The sequence below is a fragment of the Nomascus leucogenys genome, chromosome 7b (genome assembly GCF_006542625.1).
Source record: "Nomascus leucogenys isolate Asia chromosome 7b, Asia_NLE_v1, whole genome shotgun sequence".
Classification (NCBI taxonomy): Eukaryota; Metazoa; Chordata; class Mammalia; order Primates; family Hylobatidae; genus Nomascus; species Nomascus leucogenys.
The window spans coordinates 58115522-58135613 of NC_044387.1; the positions used below are offsets into that span (position 1 = coordinate 58115522).

The 20092-nt window shown below is 57.0% G+C and overlaps 1 protein-coding gene across 12 annotated transcripts in view; it reads left to right on the plus strand.

Moving 5' to 3' along the window:
• OSBP2 (oxysterol binding protein 2) overlaps positions 1-20092 on the plus strand; it is a 218200-nt gene that overhangs the window by 165867 nt on the left and 32241 nt on the right. For 5 of the 12 annotated variants that reach the window (XR_004031005.1, XM_030816114.1, XM_030816115.1 and 2 more), the window contains exons 4-13: positions 9815-9904; positions 13022-13214; positions 13812-13929; positions 14765-14819; positions 15077-15223; positions 16345-16590; positions 18767-18887; positions 19107-19210; positions 19283-19378; positions 19462-19646. Coding sequence is in view for 11 of the 12 variants with exons in the window: in XM_030816114.1 (XP_030671974.1) it covers positions 9815-9904; positions 13022-13214; positions 13812-13929; positions 14765-14819; positions 15077-15223; positions 16345-16590; positions 18767-18887; positions 19107-19210; positions 19283-19378; positions 19462-19646 (1355 nt within the window). In the remaining variant the exon portion in view is untranslated. The remainder of the gene's footprint in view (positions 1-9814; positions 9905-13021; positions 13215-13811; positions 13930-14764; positions 14820-15076; positions 15224-16344; positions 16591-18766; positions 18888-19106; positions 19211-19282; positions 19379-19461; positions 19647-20092) is intronic. The other 7 variants (XM_030816112.1, XM_030816113.1, XM_030816119.1 and 4 more) reach the window with 5 other exon arrangements.

A 20092-nucleotide genomic window follows, 5' to 3' on the forward strand; every position in this document is an offset into this window, starting at 1 on the left:
AGCCTGGCAACAGAGTGAGACTCTGTCTCAAAAAAAAAAAGAAAAAGAAAAAAAAAGAAAAGTCAGGTGATTTCTAAATTTTTTTCAAGTTTGGGAAAGGACATTGATATCATAAGCCTTTAGGTCCTCAGCTCCTAGAAGGGCAGGGAGCGGGGGGTCCTCTGGATGATTCCCGAGAGCCCAGGACCCACAGCTAGTGGTGCAGGCCCATTCCACACACCATCTGATCCTCGCAGGGCGCTGCAGCCATCCTCACCTCACATCAGGTATGGCTTCAGCCCCAGGTGTTTGAGGGAACAAGGTGCTCAGAGGTGGTTTCTGGATTGGGAATCTGGAACAGCAATGCTGTGTTTCAACCCCCCACGCCTTTGCCAGTGCTGTACCTTCTAGAACACCCCTTCCTCACCCTTCAGGTACTGGCAGCTAGCTCCCTTGTCATCCTTCAGAACCCCACAGGGACATCACCATGGCCTTCCAAGGCCTCTCTTGGGCAGCCGTCCCCCTGGCTGGGACCCCAGCTCCCAGACACACCACCACGTAGCATTTAATCCATTGTTTCAACCACTCCCCACTGGGCTTTGTGCTCCCTGAGGTCAGGCCTAGTGTCTTACGGGTATCCCCGACAGTAGCCCCATGGGAGTGCCAGCGAGTGATGTTGCATAGTCGGTCTTGTGTCTCTTGATAAAGCACTCCAAGTGGCCCACGGCTCACATTTACCTGTGATGTTACCTTTTACAAAGCTCTTCTAGTCCCATTTTCTCACCTGAACAAGGTCAGTGAGAAAGTGGAGGCCTAGCCCCGAGGCCTAAGCCTGCCGAGGTCACCCCTGCACCCCGCACCCCCTGCACTCCCCTTCCAGAGGGATCACCTGGCCCGGAACAGCATTTCGTGGCATTAAATTGTATGGGTAACCATACTTCCATGTGCATGCCACACTGGGCTCCAGCCTCCCTCTGCCTTGGGGCATTTTGATTGGCAGGGTTCTTTCTTTCTTTTTTTTTTTTTTTTCTTTGAGATGGAGTTTCGCTCTTGTTGCCCAGGCTGGAGTGCAATGGCATGATCTTGGCTCACTGCGACCTCAGCCTCCCAGGTTCAAGCTATTATCTTGCCTCAGCCTCCTGAGTAGCTGGGATTATAGGTATGCACCACCACGCCTGGCTAATTTTGTATTTTCAATGGAGACGGGGTTTCTCCACGTTGGTCAGGCTGGTCTCGAACTCCCGACTGCAGTAATCCCACTGCCTTGGCCTCCCAAAATGCTGAGATTACAGGAGTGAGCCACCGCACCTGGCCCTGGCAGAGTTCTTTCTAGCTGGACTCGGAGGGTGTACTTTGTGGGCCTTGGAAGGACCCTCTGGGGTCAGCATCTGAGTAAGTCAGCAGCCCCGTCGTGAACTCAGGGCAACCCCTCTCTCATCACACAGCTAGGAAAGCCCTGCCTGATGGGCATTTGACATCAGACCTTAGCAGCTGCCTCCTGATCCCTGCCCAGGCCTGTGCCAGGCAGGGACTCGCAGGGAACAGGCAGTCCAGCAAACTCTTAAAGTGACAGGCTGCCAGGTATGTGCTCATCGGTGTGACCTGTTCTAAGATGACCCAGGGCCACCAGCTCACATGCCCACTTTTGAAGGCCAAGTTTAGGGAGAGCCCAGGAAAGTTCCCAGCTGGCAGAGAGGCAGATTCCTGTCCAGCTGACCACAGCCCAGCAGGAAAGCCAGGGCAAGCCTTGGCTGGGCCTACAGAGGGCCGAGGCAGCAGACACAGAATGGGAAGTAGGCTTTCTCCCAGGCAGAGAAGGAAAATATTACTATTTTCCCTTCTGGGCTGTCACCGTGCACAGGTCTTTCTGCTCTGGCCAGGATGGGGACCTGTACCAGTTTGGCTCTGAAGCCCCTCTGTTATTCCCACCTGCCCACCCAGTTACCCTTCCTGGGCCTCTGGACAGTTCTCCAGTCATGGTGGGCCTGTGGGCAGGACTTGGTCATTGGGCAAGGCTTGCCAACTGTGTGAGTGGTGGCCTCACTGCCCCACTGCCCTGGAAAGGAGAGCAGACTCCTTGCCTTCCCCCTCAGGGAACCTGGAGAGATCAGCTTGGCTCTTGGTTTTCAGACATGAGAGAGAAACAGGGTATGGGGTTCACACGATTCCTGAGCATCCTTGGTGGGCCCAGCAGCCTCTCTCTCCCCACCCGTTCCCCACAGGCCACCCGTCCCTGGTTGCGTCTTCCTTCCCTGGTGGCAGTTCCCCCAACACCCATGCCCCAGCTCCTAAGGACCGGGCTATGAGGGACTGGGACAGGCCCTGCCAGTGGGGAGCCAGGATGGGAAAGGGGACGAGTGTTCCATACGTTGCGTGGCATGCCACACATTCTGCATGCACCTCCCCTGCCCCCACTCTGCAGGCTTACGCATGGGGAGACCAAGGCTGAGGGGCTCAGGATCCCAACTGAAAAGGATAAGAGCCCATGTCTTCCTGATTCCAGAGCCCGCTACACTGCTGCATTATGGTAGAGAAATAAATCTGACCCTCCCCTCGATCGGGGGCAGGAGGTCAGGAACACCTGCCCTGCCTACCCTCACCCTGCATCCCTGTCCTGGCACCACTGACCACCCACCTTCTGCAGAACTGCAGAGTCTCACAGATCTTTCCACTGCAGCATCTTGACCCTGTCCTTCCTGCAAGGGCAGGACACAGTATCTCTCACAATCCCCGTAGCCCTGTGGCCTCTATGCCTGGCTCAGAGCCCGGCACATGGGAGCCTCGGCAAATGAGAGAGAGAGAGGAGGGGTGGGGAGAATATTGTGAAAAACCACAGAGCAAATGAATGAATCGCTTAGCGTCTGGCAAAATTCCCTAGTGGGTAATTTTTTTTGACTCTGATAAAAGCCAGCCTAGCAGATCCTTGGCTTGAATTACTGTTTTGGGTGACTGTGAATTCTCCTGCCATTTAAGAGAAACCCCGTAGGACTATTAAATGACTGGTTTTTAGAATGAGTCTTGAACCATAACGTGCCTGAGCACAGGTGCTCGGCCAGGCATGGGGTGGGGACGTTCTCCCTCACAGCAGCGTCCTCCCTGAGCACCAGGGTATACCTTGTACAGTGGCACTGCCTCTGTCACTTGGCTCAAGGTGGAGAATGATTGAGTTCGTACATATTACAAGCTCATGCTTGGAGTGTTAGTATCCATAAAGTGAAAAAGCTGCGGGAGCAGGTTCCGTCTGCAGGCCAGGGCAGCAGAGCGAGGCTGGGCGTGCTCTCCCCTGCAGTCCTGAGCCCCCGGGGTGGGCTGGCAGCTGGGCTCCATCCTGCTTCTTAGCAGCCTGTGGGCTTGTTCCTGCTGCTGTCCCTCCAGTCCCTGCAGGTGGGGCCCAGGCAAGACCGACTGCACCTGACTCGACCCCCATTCCTGAACTTGGAAGGCTCCTCATAGTTGGTCCCTCATGCTGGGCCTAGGACATGGTCCTTCTGACCACATGACCCCCTGTGGCACTTGGGAACCTTGAGCTGTGAGGGTGAACACAGTCCCAGCCTTGTGGGCCCCACACCCTCCTGTGGGAGCTGTAACCGCATAGGTGATACGGGATGTCAGCGGCAAAAGGACCTTTAGAGGAAAGACCCAGTGGGGTGGGATTGGGTGAGAGGTCACATCTGCAGACAGGCTGGGGGCTGAGTAGGGGCACAGGTGCCAGGCGCCCTGGAGTGCGCACTGGGAGCCACAGGAGGGGAGGTTGGAGTGAAGAGGAGGCCAGTCACAAGGGACCTTGTGCTTCCACTTGAAATGAGACAAAGGACTCAATGCCAAGTGACTCAATGCCAATGTCAGTGACTCAAGGCCAAATGAAATGATCTCACGTGCATTTTAGCAAGACCCCTCTGCTGTTTGGAGAATGCGCTATCTGCGAGGCAGGGACACGTGCTCGGAGACCCCTCCGGGGCCCCTTGGGCAGAGAGAGTAGAGCTGGAGCCCGTGAGAGTGGGCAGTGCTGCTCTGAGCTGAAGGCAGGGACAGCAGAGTTGCTGTGTGATTGAGAAAAGAGGCCATGGGGAAGGACCCCAGGCTGGGGGCCTGGGCCGCTAGAGAATGGGGGCCTTGCTGTCTGACGCCCTGCTTGGCCCACACACGGTTCCGCAGGATGCAGGAGGGTCTTTCCCAGGAGTGGGTTTTGTGTAGCCAGTGAGTGGGCAGAGCTAGCTTGCAGAGCTAGCTCGAGGTGCCCAGTGCAGGCAGAAAGCAGGGAGGGCAGGGCTGGCCAACAGAGGGTAGATGCTTACCAGGCCTGATGGGACAGACACTGCACTCTTAGTCCCTGGGTTTACCAAGGAAGGTAGCGTCCCTCAGGAGACACACTTTGGTGCCTGCCGCAGGGCTGGCTGGGCAGTATGGGGTGCCTGCGACATCCTGATGGCAAGGACATGGGAAAACCTGGGGAGGAAGGGCACCCAGCACAGCCAGCACTCGATGGAGTGGGCTCGGGGGACACTCCACTTGGGGACACTCCAGCTGCAAGGGCAAAGTACGAGGGGGAAGTAGGAGACATTGGGGGCACCAGATAGCCAGAGTGGGCACTGGGGGTAGCCAGGGGCTGCTGGGAGGAGGGTCACAGGAACAGATAGCAACCTGGGGCCCTCAGGGCTTCTGATGTAGGGCATTGTAGAAACAAAGACCCCCATCAGAAGGGGCCCCACTGCTGGACGTGCTGAGGCTTCCCTGAGGCCCCTCTTGGCTCACGGCCCAGGAGATCACGTTGGGCTCCTTAGGCCAACCCAGGCAGGGGTGAGAGGCCCGGAGCTGCCCTCCCTTGTCCCTCTGGGGCCTGTGGGGCAGGTTTCTGCCCAGCTGACCACCGTCCTGCTCCTGACAGCTTGCTCATCCAGGGCCTGGGGAGATGGGTAAAAATAGATTCCAGATTTGTCTAAAATCAGTTGGCAAACTGGAAGCCAGATGGTGTTGGTTCCTGTGTGCGAGTGGCAAACTATTTTGAATGTGGAGAGGCTATTTTAAAGTTTTAATTGGACTGGAAAGCTGCTTCACCAGTGCCAGGAGTGAGTCACATCAAGGAGACACTCTGATCGACCCCCGGTGGGGACTGGGAAGGGCTGAAACTCCTGTGTGTTACCAGCCTGTGCCAAGCGCTCCTGTGAGGAACCAGGCCCTGGGAGCTCAGCCTCGGGGGTCAGGCAGGTGATGGAGACACAGCATGACAGCTTGGCTGGGCCAAAGGGATCCCCGGGGGAGCCCAGCATTTCCCCTTGTGGCTCCATGGGTCCCCAGTCTGGGTCTTGGACACCTAAGACCAGAATCACAGTGCAGCTCCTTCCTGCCTTTGTGAGGCACCTGCTGAGCTTGGGTTTCATCTTGTGTAAAGTGAAGCCAAGCCAGGCATGGTGACTCATGCCTGTAATGCCAGCACTTTGGGAGGCCGAGGCGGGCAGATTACTTGAGGTCAGGAGTTTGAGACCAGCCTGGCCAACATAGTGAAACCCTGTCTCTACTAAAAATACAAAAATTAGCCAAGTGTGGTGGCAGGTACCTGTAGTCCCAGCTACTCAAAAGGCTGAGGCATGAGAATTGATTGGCCTGGGAGGTAGAGGTTGCAGTGAGCTGAGATGGCACCACTGCCCTCCAGCCTGGGCAAGAGCAAGACTCTGTCTCAAAAAAAGATAAGTGAGGCCAGCCCGCCACTCCTCAATGGCAGGGGAGGCAAGATCCTGTTACTCCAGTGAGTCCCCTGGCCATGCAGAGGGGTTCGGGGAGACCATGACTCTCTGTGATCTCACCGCTCATCACCTTCAGAACCCCAAGCTGGTGAGAGGCAGGGTCTGTGGCAACAAGGGATGTGAGGATCAGCGTGGAGGGTGGGTAGCCTTGGCCCTAGAAACCTGGAGAGCAGAGGGTCCTCTGGCCGCCCACCTGGGAGCCCAGAGCCGGAGGGCAGACATGTCAGATGCCTGGCAGGTCCTGGACCAGCCGCAGATAAGAACACGGCCCTTTCTCCCGTTATCCCTGCACCAGGGGTGCTGGGACCTCCTGCGTGTGCTAATGGCTAGAGCCAGTTGCCCAGCCTGGAGCATCTGGGCATTTGGCCCATCTCCCCACCTCCTCCGTGAGCCCAGTGGCTGCCCACGTCAATGCCCAGCAGGCCTCTGGTGCCTCCCTCACATCCCTGTCTAGGTGGGAAGTTTCTAGGCAGCCACTGAAGGCCAGACAGGGTCCTGGCTCTGCATGCTCCTGACAGCTTGAGAGGCTGCCCTAGGTCACACACAGGTGACCCAGGCTAGCTGACCTCACACCTTGCTCTCCCACCTGGCCTGGGGAGCAGTGAGATCGCTGTCAGGATTAGGATTAGGAACAGCAAAAGCGATTAGAGTTTGTCCTCCTCTTCCTGGGGTACATCTGGGCAAAGGTTTCCAGGTCAGAGACGCTCAATGTCTGTCCCATGGGGCACCGGTGACCAGCAGCAACCCCCGCTCAGACCTCACATGGCATGGCCCCTGACTTGGTTTCCCCTGGGTGGGCAGCCCTTACAGCCTTCTTCCCCAGGCCAGACTTCTCAGTAGGGAGAGTCCCTGGTGGTCAGGCAGGGCCTGGACTCCCCAGATGGGGCTGCCCCAGGGTGGAGACCCCCCCTTGTCTGTCGAGCTTTGTGGTTCTCACTCTGCTTGGGGGCAACTCGACAGGCTCCCTGCCCTCCCCATGGAGACAGGACCACACTGCCCAGGGGCCCTGCACCCCAGGCCAGCCCCTCTGCATCTCAGAGCACCCACACCGCCAACACTCATTTCACCAGAACCCTCTGTGCAGCACTTGGGGGTGGGTGGAAGGGGGGGCAGGGCTGGGAGACTGGAACTCTGTCCCCATGCTGAGGACAATCAACCTGACAGGTCACAGAATCAGGGACTCTGTAGGAGCCCAGTAGGGCGCCAGGAGATTACAGGCCTGTCCCAAGGTGGGCAGTGGGGTAGCACCCATTCAGGGCCCAGATACCACCTCCAGCTCCCACTAGGACCCCTCACTGTGTTCCCCTTAGACAATTCAGGACACAAATGTGGAGGTAGGGGGCTTCAGGTCAGCCCGTCTCTCCTCCTGCTCACAGCTGAGCACGAGTCTCCTGGCCCCAGGTAGAGTTGTCACAGAGTCTCAGAGAAATGAGACCACATTCAGGCCTGAGCAGGGTCAGCCAGGCCCTCTGGGCCCCTGGGAACCTCCCCCTGCCAGCCCCTCTGCCGGGCCCCACGCCTAATCCAGCTTATCGAGCACACAGCACACAGCCCAGCTCAGCATTCTGAGAACAGCAGGGCCACGCCAGGCGCCTGCCTCTCCCCACAGCATAGCCAGGATGGGGCCTGGAGAAGGCCGGCAGCAGCAGAGGAGACCCTGGGAGTCGGGGATGGACACCAGGTGGGTGCATCTGGGCTGGGGGAGGTGGAGGGGCTCTCTGCATCCATGGGGTGACCAGGCAGCTCATGCTGTGGTGGCAAAGGCCTTGGGTGCAGCCACATGAGGCCTTCGATATTAGGGCACAGCAGCTTTCACCCTGCCCCGCTTTTAGGTGACTGTGACACTCTATGACCTGCATGTGCCCAGCCTAGGCACATGTACCCAAATGAGGCCCAGCTGTCCCAGGGACTTCCTGTCTCCCTGCTGCAAGATGCCAGCTGACCCTTTGGTAGACTTGAGGGGGACCGAGGTCACTCACGGCCAAGTTATCAGCCAGCAACCCTGGCTGTGTGGACAAAGTCCTCAGCTGGGGCTAAGGGTGCTGGGAGGCCACCCCTTCTCCGAGGCTAGGGCTGGGCTCTGTTGCTTGGACAGGGTTATTCCCAGGCAGCCTTGTTAGTGAATATCTCCCAGGAACCTAGCTCCACACCAGGAAGGCTCTGGGATCCCACAATATCCCTGCCCTCAAGGGGCTCCCAGACAGCAATCAAGATTTAGCTTTACAAAGTAAACCCTAACAGCACTGGTTCCGTGCCCTGGGAGACATGCAGGTGAGATGCTCAGAGACTTGGATCCTGGCCCTACACACACCTCCTCGTGGCCTTGGGTGAGTCCCTCAGTCACCCTGAGCCTTCATTTCCTCCTCGGTCACGCACACTATATAAAAAAAATCTACCTCAGTGCTTGTAAGAATGCCTGGAATGGCCTGCCCCACAGTGGGCCTGCGGTGTGAGGGAGGCGGGGCTGGCATCAGAATCAGCAGGTGGGTTTGAATTTGAGCCGGGGAAAGGCAAGAAGACATGACACCTGGTGGGCCACACTCAGGGCCCTGGGAAGGATTGGAGCCCCAGGAGATGAGGCTGGAGAGGATTGGAAACCATGTCTGTGAGAGGCGGTCAGCTGCCCAGATCTGTGGAAAAAACAACAAATACTCCATTTTCCCTTGAAGGAGAAAATAGTCATTTCTAAAGTATTAGAGCCCCTGTGAACACAAAGGTAGGAGGTAGAGGGCCTAATTCATCTTTGTTCTCTGGTCATCTTTCCCTCTTTGTTTTTGCTGCTGGGAAGCCCAGGCACCCTCAGATGTGAGTTTGTGGGAATTCTTACCATGACCTTTGGCTACTGTTTTAAACTGCTGCTGTACGGCTCTTTCATAAGTCTTGTAAATGACAGGAGGTATATGAAAACAAAGCATCCATCTATGTGAGAACTTGTGGACGGAGAGGATGATTCTGGGGGCTGTAGGAGATTGGCAGGAAGTGATGGTGCAGGGATGAGGGAGGGCGGGGGCAGAGGCCTTGTGCACCCAGATAGGCAAGAACCCAGAAAACCATGAAACACCCATTCACTCTCACCATGCACAGCACAGCCCTGGCCTCTGCACCCCTGCTCATATCAGGCAGGCAAGGGGATCGTGCCTTGTGTGGAGGTGGCCCTGGGGCTAGACAGACCTGGGATCCCATCCTGTTCACCCTGATTAGCCCCTTCTCCCTGGCCCTCAGTCTCGGGATGCAGGGGACTTCCCTGAAGCGGCGCCCAGGGAGATGAGGGTGCCCTTCCTCACTTGCACTCTGCGCCTTGAGACCAGCTCAGCAGAGCCTGGAGACCTGCATGGGCCAGGGTCAGCAGAGCAGCAGCGTCAGAGAGCCCATGAACAGGTGGCTGGAACCAAGACTAACTTGACTGAGCACTGGGCCGAGCTTAGGGCAATGTGGGGAGGAGGACCTTGTGGGAGCTGCAGCCAGGTAGGAGTTAGAGCAAGCTCTCAGTTCCGGACCTGGGTTCTGGATCTGGCTCTGCCACCTCCTTGCTGGGTGCCCTCAGGGCTAGCTTTGCTGTCTTGGCATGGGGTGGGAGTCTCTGTCTACCCAACTCACGGGGCTTCTGTAAGGGTCTGGAACATTCCTGAGGCACCCAGAGGGATACCGTCCCCCCGCATCCACCACTGCCCTTACACCCACTGGCACAAAACCAGCAAAGAGGTGCCATCTGGTCTGGCTGCTGGGGCACGCTGTCTCTGAGTCTGTTTTCAGGATCCTCACTCTAAGGCCTACAGCAGTGAGAGAGGGACAGGGCTGTGGGTGAAGCAGGAAGGCCGCTGTAGGACTCCAGGTGGTGAAAGGCCTGGCTCCCAGTCACAAGCCAGGGAGCAGTGGAGTCAGGCCTGGAGCTGGGTCTCCCAGGACTCACCCAGGCCCACTATGGGGTCTGCAAATTGCATGATGGACAGTGACTGCAGCCCCACACTCAAGGGACAGCCTTATAAGACCCATAAACTCAAAATAGCCCAGACCTTCAACACCCTGGACTCAGTTTCACACATCATCAGGATGAGGCGCACGAGATAAGGAGGTTTCTTTCTTTCCTCAAGGAGGCCTTTCCCCCTGCCTCAACCTGCGGGGAGGAGACCTTCATCTGTCCAATGGGGGTGACTGCACTCCTCCCACCTGGAGAATTTTGCCAGGTGAGCGGAGACAGGGCAGCTTGTGGGCACAGCATCTGTTAGGCATCACTGTCTGTCTCACAGAGAGGATGTGGGCTCAGAGGGGCCAAGGGTTCTGCTGGAACCCAGGTTTTCCAACTCCTGATAGTGTGCCCCTGGCCACCACACTCTGCTGGCTTCCTTGGGCAGGCCATACCGCATCTCCGGGATGAGGAGGCACACCTTGCCCTGCCCACCCTGCGTGGTGCTTGAGGGAGGTGGGGGAGGGAAGGTGCCCAGAGGAGGGCTTGTTCAAGGAGTGGAGTCCCTGGGGTAGGCTGTGCAGCCAGCGCCCTGGAACAGGGGCAGGCTGGGGGCCCCTTTCCACCAAGCCAGGCCGGCCACCAGAGCTTGGGCTCTCCCTGTGGGGTGGGCGAGTCCCCAGGCAGGGTGCCCCAGTGCACAGCCTTGGGGAGCCTCCCAGCCTTGGAGGTGCTCTCCTGAGGCCACCTCAGGACACCCCCATCTTGCTCCCACTGCTGTCAGTCCCACCCCCCTGGTAGGTGTCACTTGGCAGCAAATGTCTGGGAGCAGCTGCTGATTCAGGGGCATTCCTGGCACAGTCGCTGGAGAGACCGACCCGATGGGCAGGCATCTGAGTGCTTCTGACTGACGGGCAGGCCGTTTCCTGGGAGAGCGATACTGCAGAGGTCTGAGGAGTGGTGGGAGTTAGCGGTCGTGGCCTGGGCACCAGGTGCCAGGGCAGATGCAGGAGGGGATCCATGAGGCACGTCTGTTGAGTGCTCCCTCGCCCCGCCTGCCACATCACCTCCTGATACTTCCTCAACAGCTGCCTTGTCCCTGTGACACAGGTGAGGACTGGTGTGCCCATCTTCCTCCTTTGGGGTGGGACAGCCTGTGAGCTCAGTGGGTGCTCCAGGTCAGCTGGGCAATTGGGTGGGGAGGAAGTGCTGGGGAGTGGCAGCTGGGGCCACTGATGCAGATGTGGGCCAAGGAAACGTCCCTTCCTACTGGGTTCAAGAATGTGTTCAGAAAGGGCAAATCCAGAGGTTCCTAAATTTGATCTCACTGCCCTCCAGGGACAGCTGAAGCCTGAGCCATCGTCTCCACTCTAATGACAGGGCAGAATGACCAACCCCTGCTTCAAAACAGTGTGGTAGAACCACCTATGGACCTGGGAAGCTGAAAAGATTCTGGATGTCTTAGTAGGCCACAAGCTTGAAGGGAAAACCTTAAAAGCAGTTATGTGATTCAGACTCTGAGGTAGCTTGGTAGAAAGTGCCAGTCCCACTTCTGCCGGACAAGACCAATTACCTCTCTGAGCTGGGGAGGATAGCAGAACGTGGCTTTCCTTCCTTCTGTGCCATGGCCAGGGACTGGCCCAGGGTAGACAAGGGCCAGTGACAAACCTGAGGCCTAACACTGCAGGGAGGATGTGGCCGCAGAGAGCTCGAGCCCTACCATGATGAGCAACAGCAGCCACCTCAGCTCCAGGCTGAACCAAACCAGCTGCTGCTGGGGAGGCAGCGTGCAGACCCGTGGCACCCAGATTTGCTGCTCCCCAATTGGCATCCTGACCATGGGAGGCCAACCAGGGTGGGTGCTGGTTGCTGGGCGGGCTCTGAGAAGGCCAGGGTTCCCACATCCCCAAGGAGGCCAAAGGGGGCAGTAAGCATGTTTGTGACCATCCCAGCAGAGGGGGCAGTTAGATGGCCCCCTCTTCTTCACTGCAGGGCCTTCTTCACTGCAGGTGTCAACAAAAACAGACTCTGCAAAATATTTGAAGAGATTTATTCTGAGCCAAATATGAGTGACCACGGCCATGACATAGCTCTTGGGAGGTCCTGAGAACATGTGCCCAAGGTGGTCGGGGCGCAGCTTGGTTTTATATATTTTAGGGAGGCACGAGGCAGCAATCAAATACATTTAAGAAATACATTGGTTTGGTTCAGAAAGGCGGGACAGCTCAAAAGCAAGGTGGGGAGGGGGCCTTCCAGGCTGTAGGTAAATTTAAGCATTTTCTGGTTGGCACTTGGTCTAAAGACCTGGGATCAATAGAAAGGAAATGTTCAGGTTAAGATAAAAGACTGTGGAGACCAAGGTTCTTTTTACGTCTTATAGTGGCTCCCCCTTGGAGACAACAGATGACAAATGTTTCCTAATCAGACCTTTAAAAAGGTGCTAAGACTCTTACTTCATCTCTTCAGGGTTGGGAAGGCCTGGAAGAAAACGATCTAGCTCTGTGAATAGAGATTCTTTACAGATGCACGTTTTCCCCCACAAAGGACAGCTTCGCAGGGCCACTTCAAAATATGGCAAAGAAGCATGTTTTGGGATAAAATACTTTTTCTTCCTTGACTCGTAATGTTATGCCAGTCAGGTTGGAAAGTAAGTCACGATATATAGGGTTAAATAAAACCCATCTGATGAGAATGTATGGTTTTTAGGGCATGACTCCCCAGACGCCTTAGATAGGAATTTGGGCAAGATAAAAAATATCAGAGCTTAGTCCTCACAGGGAATGGAGGTGGGGGAGCAGATGTGTTATAGGAAAGGGGCCCTGATCCAGACCCCACAAGAGGGTTCTTGGATCTCGCACAAGAAAGAATTCAAGGCGAGTCTGCAGTGCAAAGTGAGAGCAAGTTTATTAATAAAGTAAAGGAATAAAAGAATGGCTACTCCATAGACAGAGCAGCCCCCAGGGCTGCTGGTTGTCTATTTTTATGGTTATTTCTTGCTGATATGCCAAACAAGGGGTGGATTATTCATGCCTCCCCTTTTTAGACCATAGAGGGTAACTCCCTGATGTTGCCATGGCATTTGTAAACTGTCATGGCGCTGGTAGGAGTGCAGCAGTGAGGACGACCAGAGGTCACTCTCGTCGCCATTTTGGTTTTGATGGGTTTTGGCTGGCTCCTTCACTGCAACCTGTTTTATCAGCAAGGTCTTTGTGACCTGTATTTTGTATCTCATCCTGTGACTTAGAATGCCTTAGCTGTCTGGGAGTGCAGCCCAGTAGGTTTCAGCCTCATCTTACCCAGCTCCTGTTTAAGATGGAGTTGCTCTGGTTCACATGGCTCTGACAGATGGGCCCCTGCCAGAGGCCAGGGTCTCATACCGCCACTCCTCCCTTCCCAGGCCTGCAGGGACTTCCTGGAACTAGCAGAGATACACAGTCGGAAATGGCAGCGGGCACTGCAGTATGAGCAGGAGCAGCGCGTGCACTTGGAGGAAACCATTGAGCAGCTGGCCAAGCAGCACAACAGCCTTGAGCGGGCCTTCCGCAGTGCCCCCGGCCGGCCGGCCAACCCCTCCAAGAGCTTCATTGAGGGTGAGTGGGCGGCCAGGGCAGGGCTGTCCCATGACCTTCTGCCAGCTGGCTCTGCATACACAACTTCTGCTCCCCCACACGCATATCCCTGGCTGTGCCCACATGTGGGCTGGGCTTGGCCAACTCTCGATTGCCTCTTCATGGTTTTGTATCTCCCGTGCCCATCAACCACTGGCAACAGTTTCTCTGCACCTAGGTTCACATTCTCAAGGGTTAAATTTAATGAGCCCAGCATGCCCTGGTGCCAGGTGGCCACCCATCTAGCCTTGGGTTGGGGGTCACGGGGATCCCGGACAGGGGTCCATCAGAAAGGGAAGCTGGGCCACAGAAAGACTGACCCACATGTTGAGAGATCGGCGGGGGGGGGGGGGGGGGCTTCCAGAAAGAGGCCCCTGTGCGGTGAATGCCTTGAAAGCACATGATTCCAGCAGAGGGAGCAATGGTGGCCGCAGCCCAGGGAATCAGGGCTGACCAGGTGACTGAAGCGGGAGGGGAGTGAGGCCAGATGGGGGTTGGGGGAGCCCTTGGCTCTGGACTTAGGGAGGCGAGATGAGCCTTTTGTGAGGTTACAAACTAAAGCTCTGCCTGTGTCTCTAGGAAGCCTCTTGACTCCCAAAGGAGAGGACAGTGAGGAAGATGAAGATACCGAGTACTTTGATGCCATGGAAGACTCCACATCCTTCATCACCGTGATCACCGAGGCCAAGGAAGACAGGTAAGGTGGCTGCAGCTGGGCAGAGCCTCCCCCACCCTGGTTTAAGGCTGCATCTGGTCTTTTCACCAGCTATCTACTTGTCTGCTTGGGGTTTTCTTTCCTTTAAATCTTGCTTTGGCCAGGCCCAGTGGCTCCCAGCACTTTGGGAGGCCAAGGGTAAAAGGACTACTTGAATACAAGAGTTTGAGACCAGCCTGGGCAACATGGCGAAACCCTGTCTCTACAAAAAATACAAAAACTAGCCAGGCATGGTGGTGCAGGCCTGTAGTCCCAGCTACTTGGGAGGCTGAGGTGGGAGGGTCGCTTGAGCCCAGGGAGGTCGAGGCTGCAGTGAGCCATGGCCATGCCACTGCATTCTAGCCTGGGCAACAGAGAGACCCTGTCTCAAAAAATCAATAATCCATCTTCCTCCAGATGGGATTTCATTGTTGTGTGAGCCTCATAGAGTATACTTACACAAACCTAGCTGATTGATAGAGCCTGCCACACACCTAGGCTATACGGCACAGCCTATAGCTCCTGGGCTACAAACCTGTACAACATGTGACTATACTGAATATTGTAGGCAACTGTGACACAGTGGTTAAGGATTTGTGTATCTAAACATAGAAAAGGTATATTAAAAATACGATATGATAGTCTTATGGGACCACCGTCATATACACTATCTGCCATTGAAATGTTATGCGGTGCTTGTCTACACACAGAACACACGGCAGTGACCAGGACATTTACTAGCAATGAAAATGATGTTGTCTGGAGAGAGGATGGGCCAGGTCCCAAGGAGGCCTCAGGGTTCATCAGTAACTTGCCTCCCGCTTTGTATTTCCTGCAGAAAAGCTGAAGGTAGCACCGGGACAAGTTCCGTGGACTGGAGCTCAGCAGACAGTGTAAGTGAGGGGGAGCACTGCAAGGGCCGGAAGGCAGCTTCTGGCCTACGGGGTGGGAGGGACAGGCCAGCACCAAGAGCTGGGGGCCAGCAGGCAGGCCCATGCCCCAGTCCAGGAGCGCCATCCTGCCCTTCCACCAGCAGTGTGCCAGTGGCCGGCTTGGTGCCAGCCCTCAGGGTGGAGGGCAGAGACCTGGAAGCCGAGGGGGCGCTCTGGCCTCCACTGACAGTGGTGGGGGGTCCCCACTTATATGGCAGGTACTAGATGGTGCCTCGCTCGTGCCCAAGGGTTCATCCAAAGTCAAGAGGCGAGTCCGCATTCCCAACAAGCCCAACTACAGCCTTAATCTCTGGAGCATCATGAAGAACTGCATCGGCCGGGAGCTCTCCAGGATCCCCATGCCGGTGGGTGGCTCGGGCAGGGCAGCCCCGGCCGGTCCTCTGGGGCTGCTTTCCTGTGCATGGATGAGAAGTAATGGCCTGTGTGAAGCACACACAGCCTTGGAGTGTCATTTTCTTAACGGCACCTGAGGAGCATGTAACTAATTATCTAATCGTGTATATAGGCATTGCCTGATCTTCCAGGGTACAGGGATCTTTGGGCTCTGACAGAAGGAGCCAGGGAGAAGCTCTGCATGGATCAGCAACCTGGGGAGCCCAGAGCACCTCTGGATCTTACAGGAGCTTACCATGTCCCGGCTGTCCTGATCTGTAGATGGGGAGTGGCAGGATGGGGCTGTGTGTGGAGGGGTGGGCCCTCCTTCAGCTGGCAGTCATCCCTGGTGCCATCCCCAGGAAATGCAAGCTCAGTGTGGTCACACAGTGGGCCAAGGGCATAGCTTGGATCCTCATGCCACCTGGCTACCGTGGCATCTCCACTAGGCCAGACGGTTCCGCTGTGTGACCCAGAACAAGTTCCTCACATCTCCAGCCTCTGTGTCCACATCTGTAGAGTGGGGAGAAACACAGCGTCCTCTTCACAGTGTCTGGGAGGATGGAGCAAGATAACATGAGGAAGCTGAGACTCGTACCCGATGGCATCATGGTGGGGAGAGTGACCCTGCCCTATGTGACACCGAGATAGGGGCCCTGGGCCTAACCCATCCTGTGCCGGGCCCCATCACAGCTCGGAACATGGGGAAGACCCACTTCCTCCACCCACAGACTCATGTGCTCACTCATTCAGTCACTGCTTCCTAAGATTCTGCACTGAAGATACAGCAGTGGGCCAGGCAGAACCCCCGGCCTTGGTGGGTGTCCATCCGAGCAGAGGAGAGCAACAGTGAACATGATAAAAGTGTGTAGGACGCAGCAGACCAGAAAGTGGGGAGGGCTGTGGAGAAAACAGACAGGAGGGGCCAGGGAGGTGATGGCTTGGGGGCGCACTGTTGGACAGGGCCATCTGAGGAGCCTCACTGTGAAGGTGCCGTCTGAGCAGGGATGTCCCTGAACATCAGAGAAAAGCAAGGGCACCGTGCCAAGCCGGGGCTGGTGCCCAGCCTGACCACCCACCTGTCCACCCACAGGTGAACTTCAACGAGCCCCTGTCCATGCTCCAGCGGCTGACAGAGGACCTGGAGTACCACCACCTGCTGGACAAGGCGGTGCACTGCACCAGCTCAGTGGAGCAGATGTGCCTGGTGGCTGCCTTCTCTGTGTCCTCCTACTCCACCACGGTGCACCGCATCGCCAAGCCCTTCAACCCCATGCTGGGGGAGACCTTCGAGCTGGACCGCCTCGATGACATGGGCCTGCGCTCCCTCTGTGAGCAGGTGAGCGGGCTAGGCTGGCACTGGGTGGTGCCTACCCACACTCTGGCCAAGCTGTTCCTGCCAGGCCCAAGGTGACAAATGGGATGCAGCCTCTGACCCTGACTGCCCATACCCAAGGAGCCATCAAGCTGAGGTCCCGCTGGGGAGCAGGGCCTCCCATGGCAGGGGCAGGCACAGGGCCTCCTGGAGATGGCGAGGGGCATGAGAACTCAGCCTGGTGAGGACAGGGTCAGGCCTGGTTGCAGGGAGGGGGAGGATAAGCTCCAGGCCAGGGTGTTGTGGAGCAGAGGGGGAGGGGCATCTGTGGGCACGGGTGGGGAGGAGCATGGGGTCACTACCGAGCTGAAGGCGGCTGGCAGGAGGAGCCTGGGTGCAGTGGGATGGACTCTGCCCTGGCCAGTGACAGCAGCCTGTCCCCACCACCCCTTCCCCACAGAGACACACCAAGACCCAGGCCCAGGAGCCTCAGCAGTGGCAGCCCCATGCTGAACCTGGACATCCTGGTTAGAAACGAGGTGATTCTGTTGGTGCTGGCGTTGCCCTGGCTCCTGGCATGAGCGTAGGATGCTGGCCATTCACAGATTCTGGTGCTAGTTGAAGAGGCTGCAGCTGCTGCAAGACCCTGTTAGGAGGTGGCTGCAGTGACCCACGCAGGGGTGTGGTGGCCAGACCTGGGGGAAGGGGGAGGCCAGAACACAGGCAGCTTTTGAAGGATGAGCCGGCTGGTTTGCCGATGCTTTGGATATGGGGTTGTGGGGCAGTCGGGGTGATCTCAGGTCCTTGGCCTGAACCCTGGAGTGAATGTATTTCTCCACTTAGCAGACATTAGGTGCCCTCGACATGCCAGGTGCTGCTCAGGCATGGAGGTTTCAGCTGGGAAGTGAACAGACATGGCTCTGGTTCTCATGGGGCTGGGAAAGCAAGGGGGGTGCTGTGGCTGCTTCCAGCTCTTTTAGAAAGGGGGTGGTCAGGGAGCAGCTTTGCTGATGCAGAGAGAGTGAGGGGAGGAAAGGAAATGAGGGTGAAAAAGCAGCAGCTGGAGGGTGGTGCACCTGGGGTGGGGCCTGACTCCTGACCTGCCAGAGGAGCCCTCTGCTGCGATGGAGGGAGTGGCCCTCCCAGGGAGGCCCAGGGAGGTGGATGTGGGAGTGGAGGGGGCAGATGCTGGATTCGATTTGAAGGAAGGGCAGGCAGGGTTTGCTCGGGGTTAGAGGAGGAGCATGAGGAGGGCCAGAGAGGCTGCAGAGTGTTTGGTGTGAGCAGCTGGAAGGGCAGGATGCTGAGGTGTAGGCTGAGCTTCCCACGGGCTCCTTGGGGAGGGATCAACTGACCTCAGGGCCAGCTAACCCATCTCCTGGGATGGTTCGCAGCTGGGCCTGCACTCCTGGGGCACAGGAAGCAAGTGGGCACCTCTTTTGGAGACAGGAAGTTAGGCAAGGCACACTGGGGGCAGCAGGAGCCCAGCTCTGCCCTGGTCGGGTTCTGCCTGTCTGAGGGGAGATGTCCAGGGGCAGCTGGAGGCCAGGGGCAGGGCTAGGCTAGGGCTGCTGTCCTGGGGAGTGAGTAGACTTAGGAGAGGGAAGCCTGGGCCCCATAGCCAGAGGAGCATGGAATAAGGAAGAACAGACAAGGGAGGCTTGGTGGCACTGCCAGCGAGGCAGGGGAGGGCCAGGCCTGGGGCAGTGCATCGATGTGGACGCCTGCTCTGGAGCCAGGCTGGCCAGAGGCAGGGCCCGACTGCCCCTTGGCTAAAATCACTCTGCCAGTCTGGGCCCCCTTGGTATAACATGGCACAGCAGCCACACCTGGCGTGTGGGGAGGATTAGATGAGAAGTGGACACGGAAGCCTCGGCACAGTGTGACATCCTTTATCAGCCCTCAGTGCACCTGTCACAGGCATGTCTTTGAGGCATGAGGTCCGCCATCACCCCTATTTCACAGCCCAGGAGCCAGACACTGAGAGGCTCAGGACAGCACCCGGATGCTTTTCTGCTCAAGGCAGTGCCTTCCTGGGGCCTGCCTTGGGTCCATGGCCACCTGAGGAACAGCCAGGACTGCTCCTATGGCCACAGAGCTGTGCCTGCTGAGACAGGGCAAGCTGTCCCTCCCTGGCTGGGGGAGGTGGAACCTGGGCTCATGTCTGGCAGATGCTCACATCCTATGGGTCTGGTCTCAGGTGAGCCACCACCCCCCGTCAGCTGCGCACTACGTGTTCTCCAAGCACGGCTGGAGCCTCTGGCAGGAGATCACCATCTCCAGCAAGTTCCGGGGAAAATACATCTCCATCATGCCACTAGGTGAGCGGGGGCCCGGTGCCTTCCTGGGACAGAGAGACATTCTGCCTAAGAGGGAGGATTCTGGCAATGCAAAAGCCAGCTGGGGGCTTCCAAGGGAGACCTCCCTGTAGGTCTGCCTCTCCAAACCCCCAGCCTGGTTCTCAAGACACCAGGCCTAAGGGCAGACTGGCCAGAGCCCTGCATGGGGGGCATGACCTCTGACCTGTCCCCTGCCCCCAGGTGCCATCCACTTAGAATTCCAGGCCAGTGGGAATCACTACGTGTGGAGGAAGAGCACCTCAACTGTGCACAACATCATTGTGGGCAAGCTCTGGATCGACCAGGTCAGGGGCGCCCTTGGGGAGGGCGGTGCATGGCCCGGGGGCTGGCCGCTGACCACTGCCCTCCTTCGCCAGTCAGGGGACATCGAGATTGTGAACCATAAGACCAATGACCGGTGCCAGCTGAAGTTCCTGCCCTACAGCTACTTCTCCAAAGAGGCAGCCCGGAAGGTAAGCAGGACCAGCCACTTGTAAGCACCCCAGGGGGCCCAGGGCAGAGTGTGCACCTACGCTGGTCCTGCCAATGTCCACAGGTGACAGGAGTGGTGAGTGACAGCCAGGGCAAGGCCCATTACGTGCTGTCTGGCTCATGGGATGAACAAATGGAGTGCTCCAAGGTCGTGCATAGCAGTCCCAGCAGCCCCAGCTCTGAAGGGAAGCAGAAGACAGTGTACCAGACCCTGTCAGCCAAGCTGCTGTGGAAGAAGTACCCGCTGCCGTGAGTAGGGCTGGCAGGGGCCCCGCCACAGGCACAGGACAGGGGTCAAAGGAGAGGAAAGGAGGACAGTGGACAGAAAGCAACTGACAGGCACAGGAGGTCGGGAGGGTTCAGTCCACACATGGGCAGAGAACAGTATTATGCAGCCGACATCCCAGTGTGAAGGCAGACACCGAACAGTCAATAAATGTGAAACTATCAAACACTATGCACAGACTTTAAGCGAGGTGATAGGATAGAGCCCCTCCCTGTTCCTCCCTACAAGAAATAAAAAACATACTTGAAAATAACCACAGGAAATAGAAAACTATAAAATGTGGCATAGGAAAGTCCAAAGAGAACAAATAGAAATTCGACAAAGGAAAAAAAAAAATGACTGACATCGAGGACCCTATGGAATGGTTTAGTAGCTAGAATCTATCACCTGAACACAGGTCAGAAGAAGT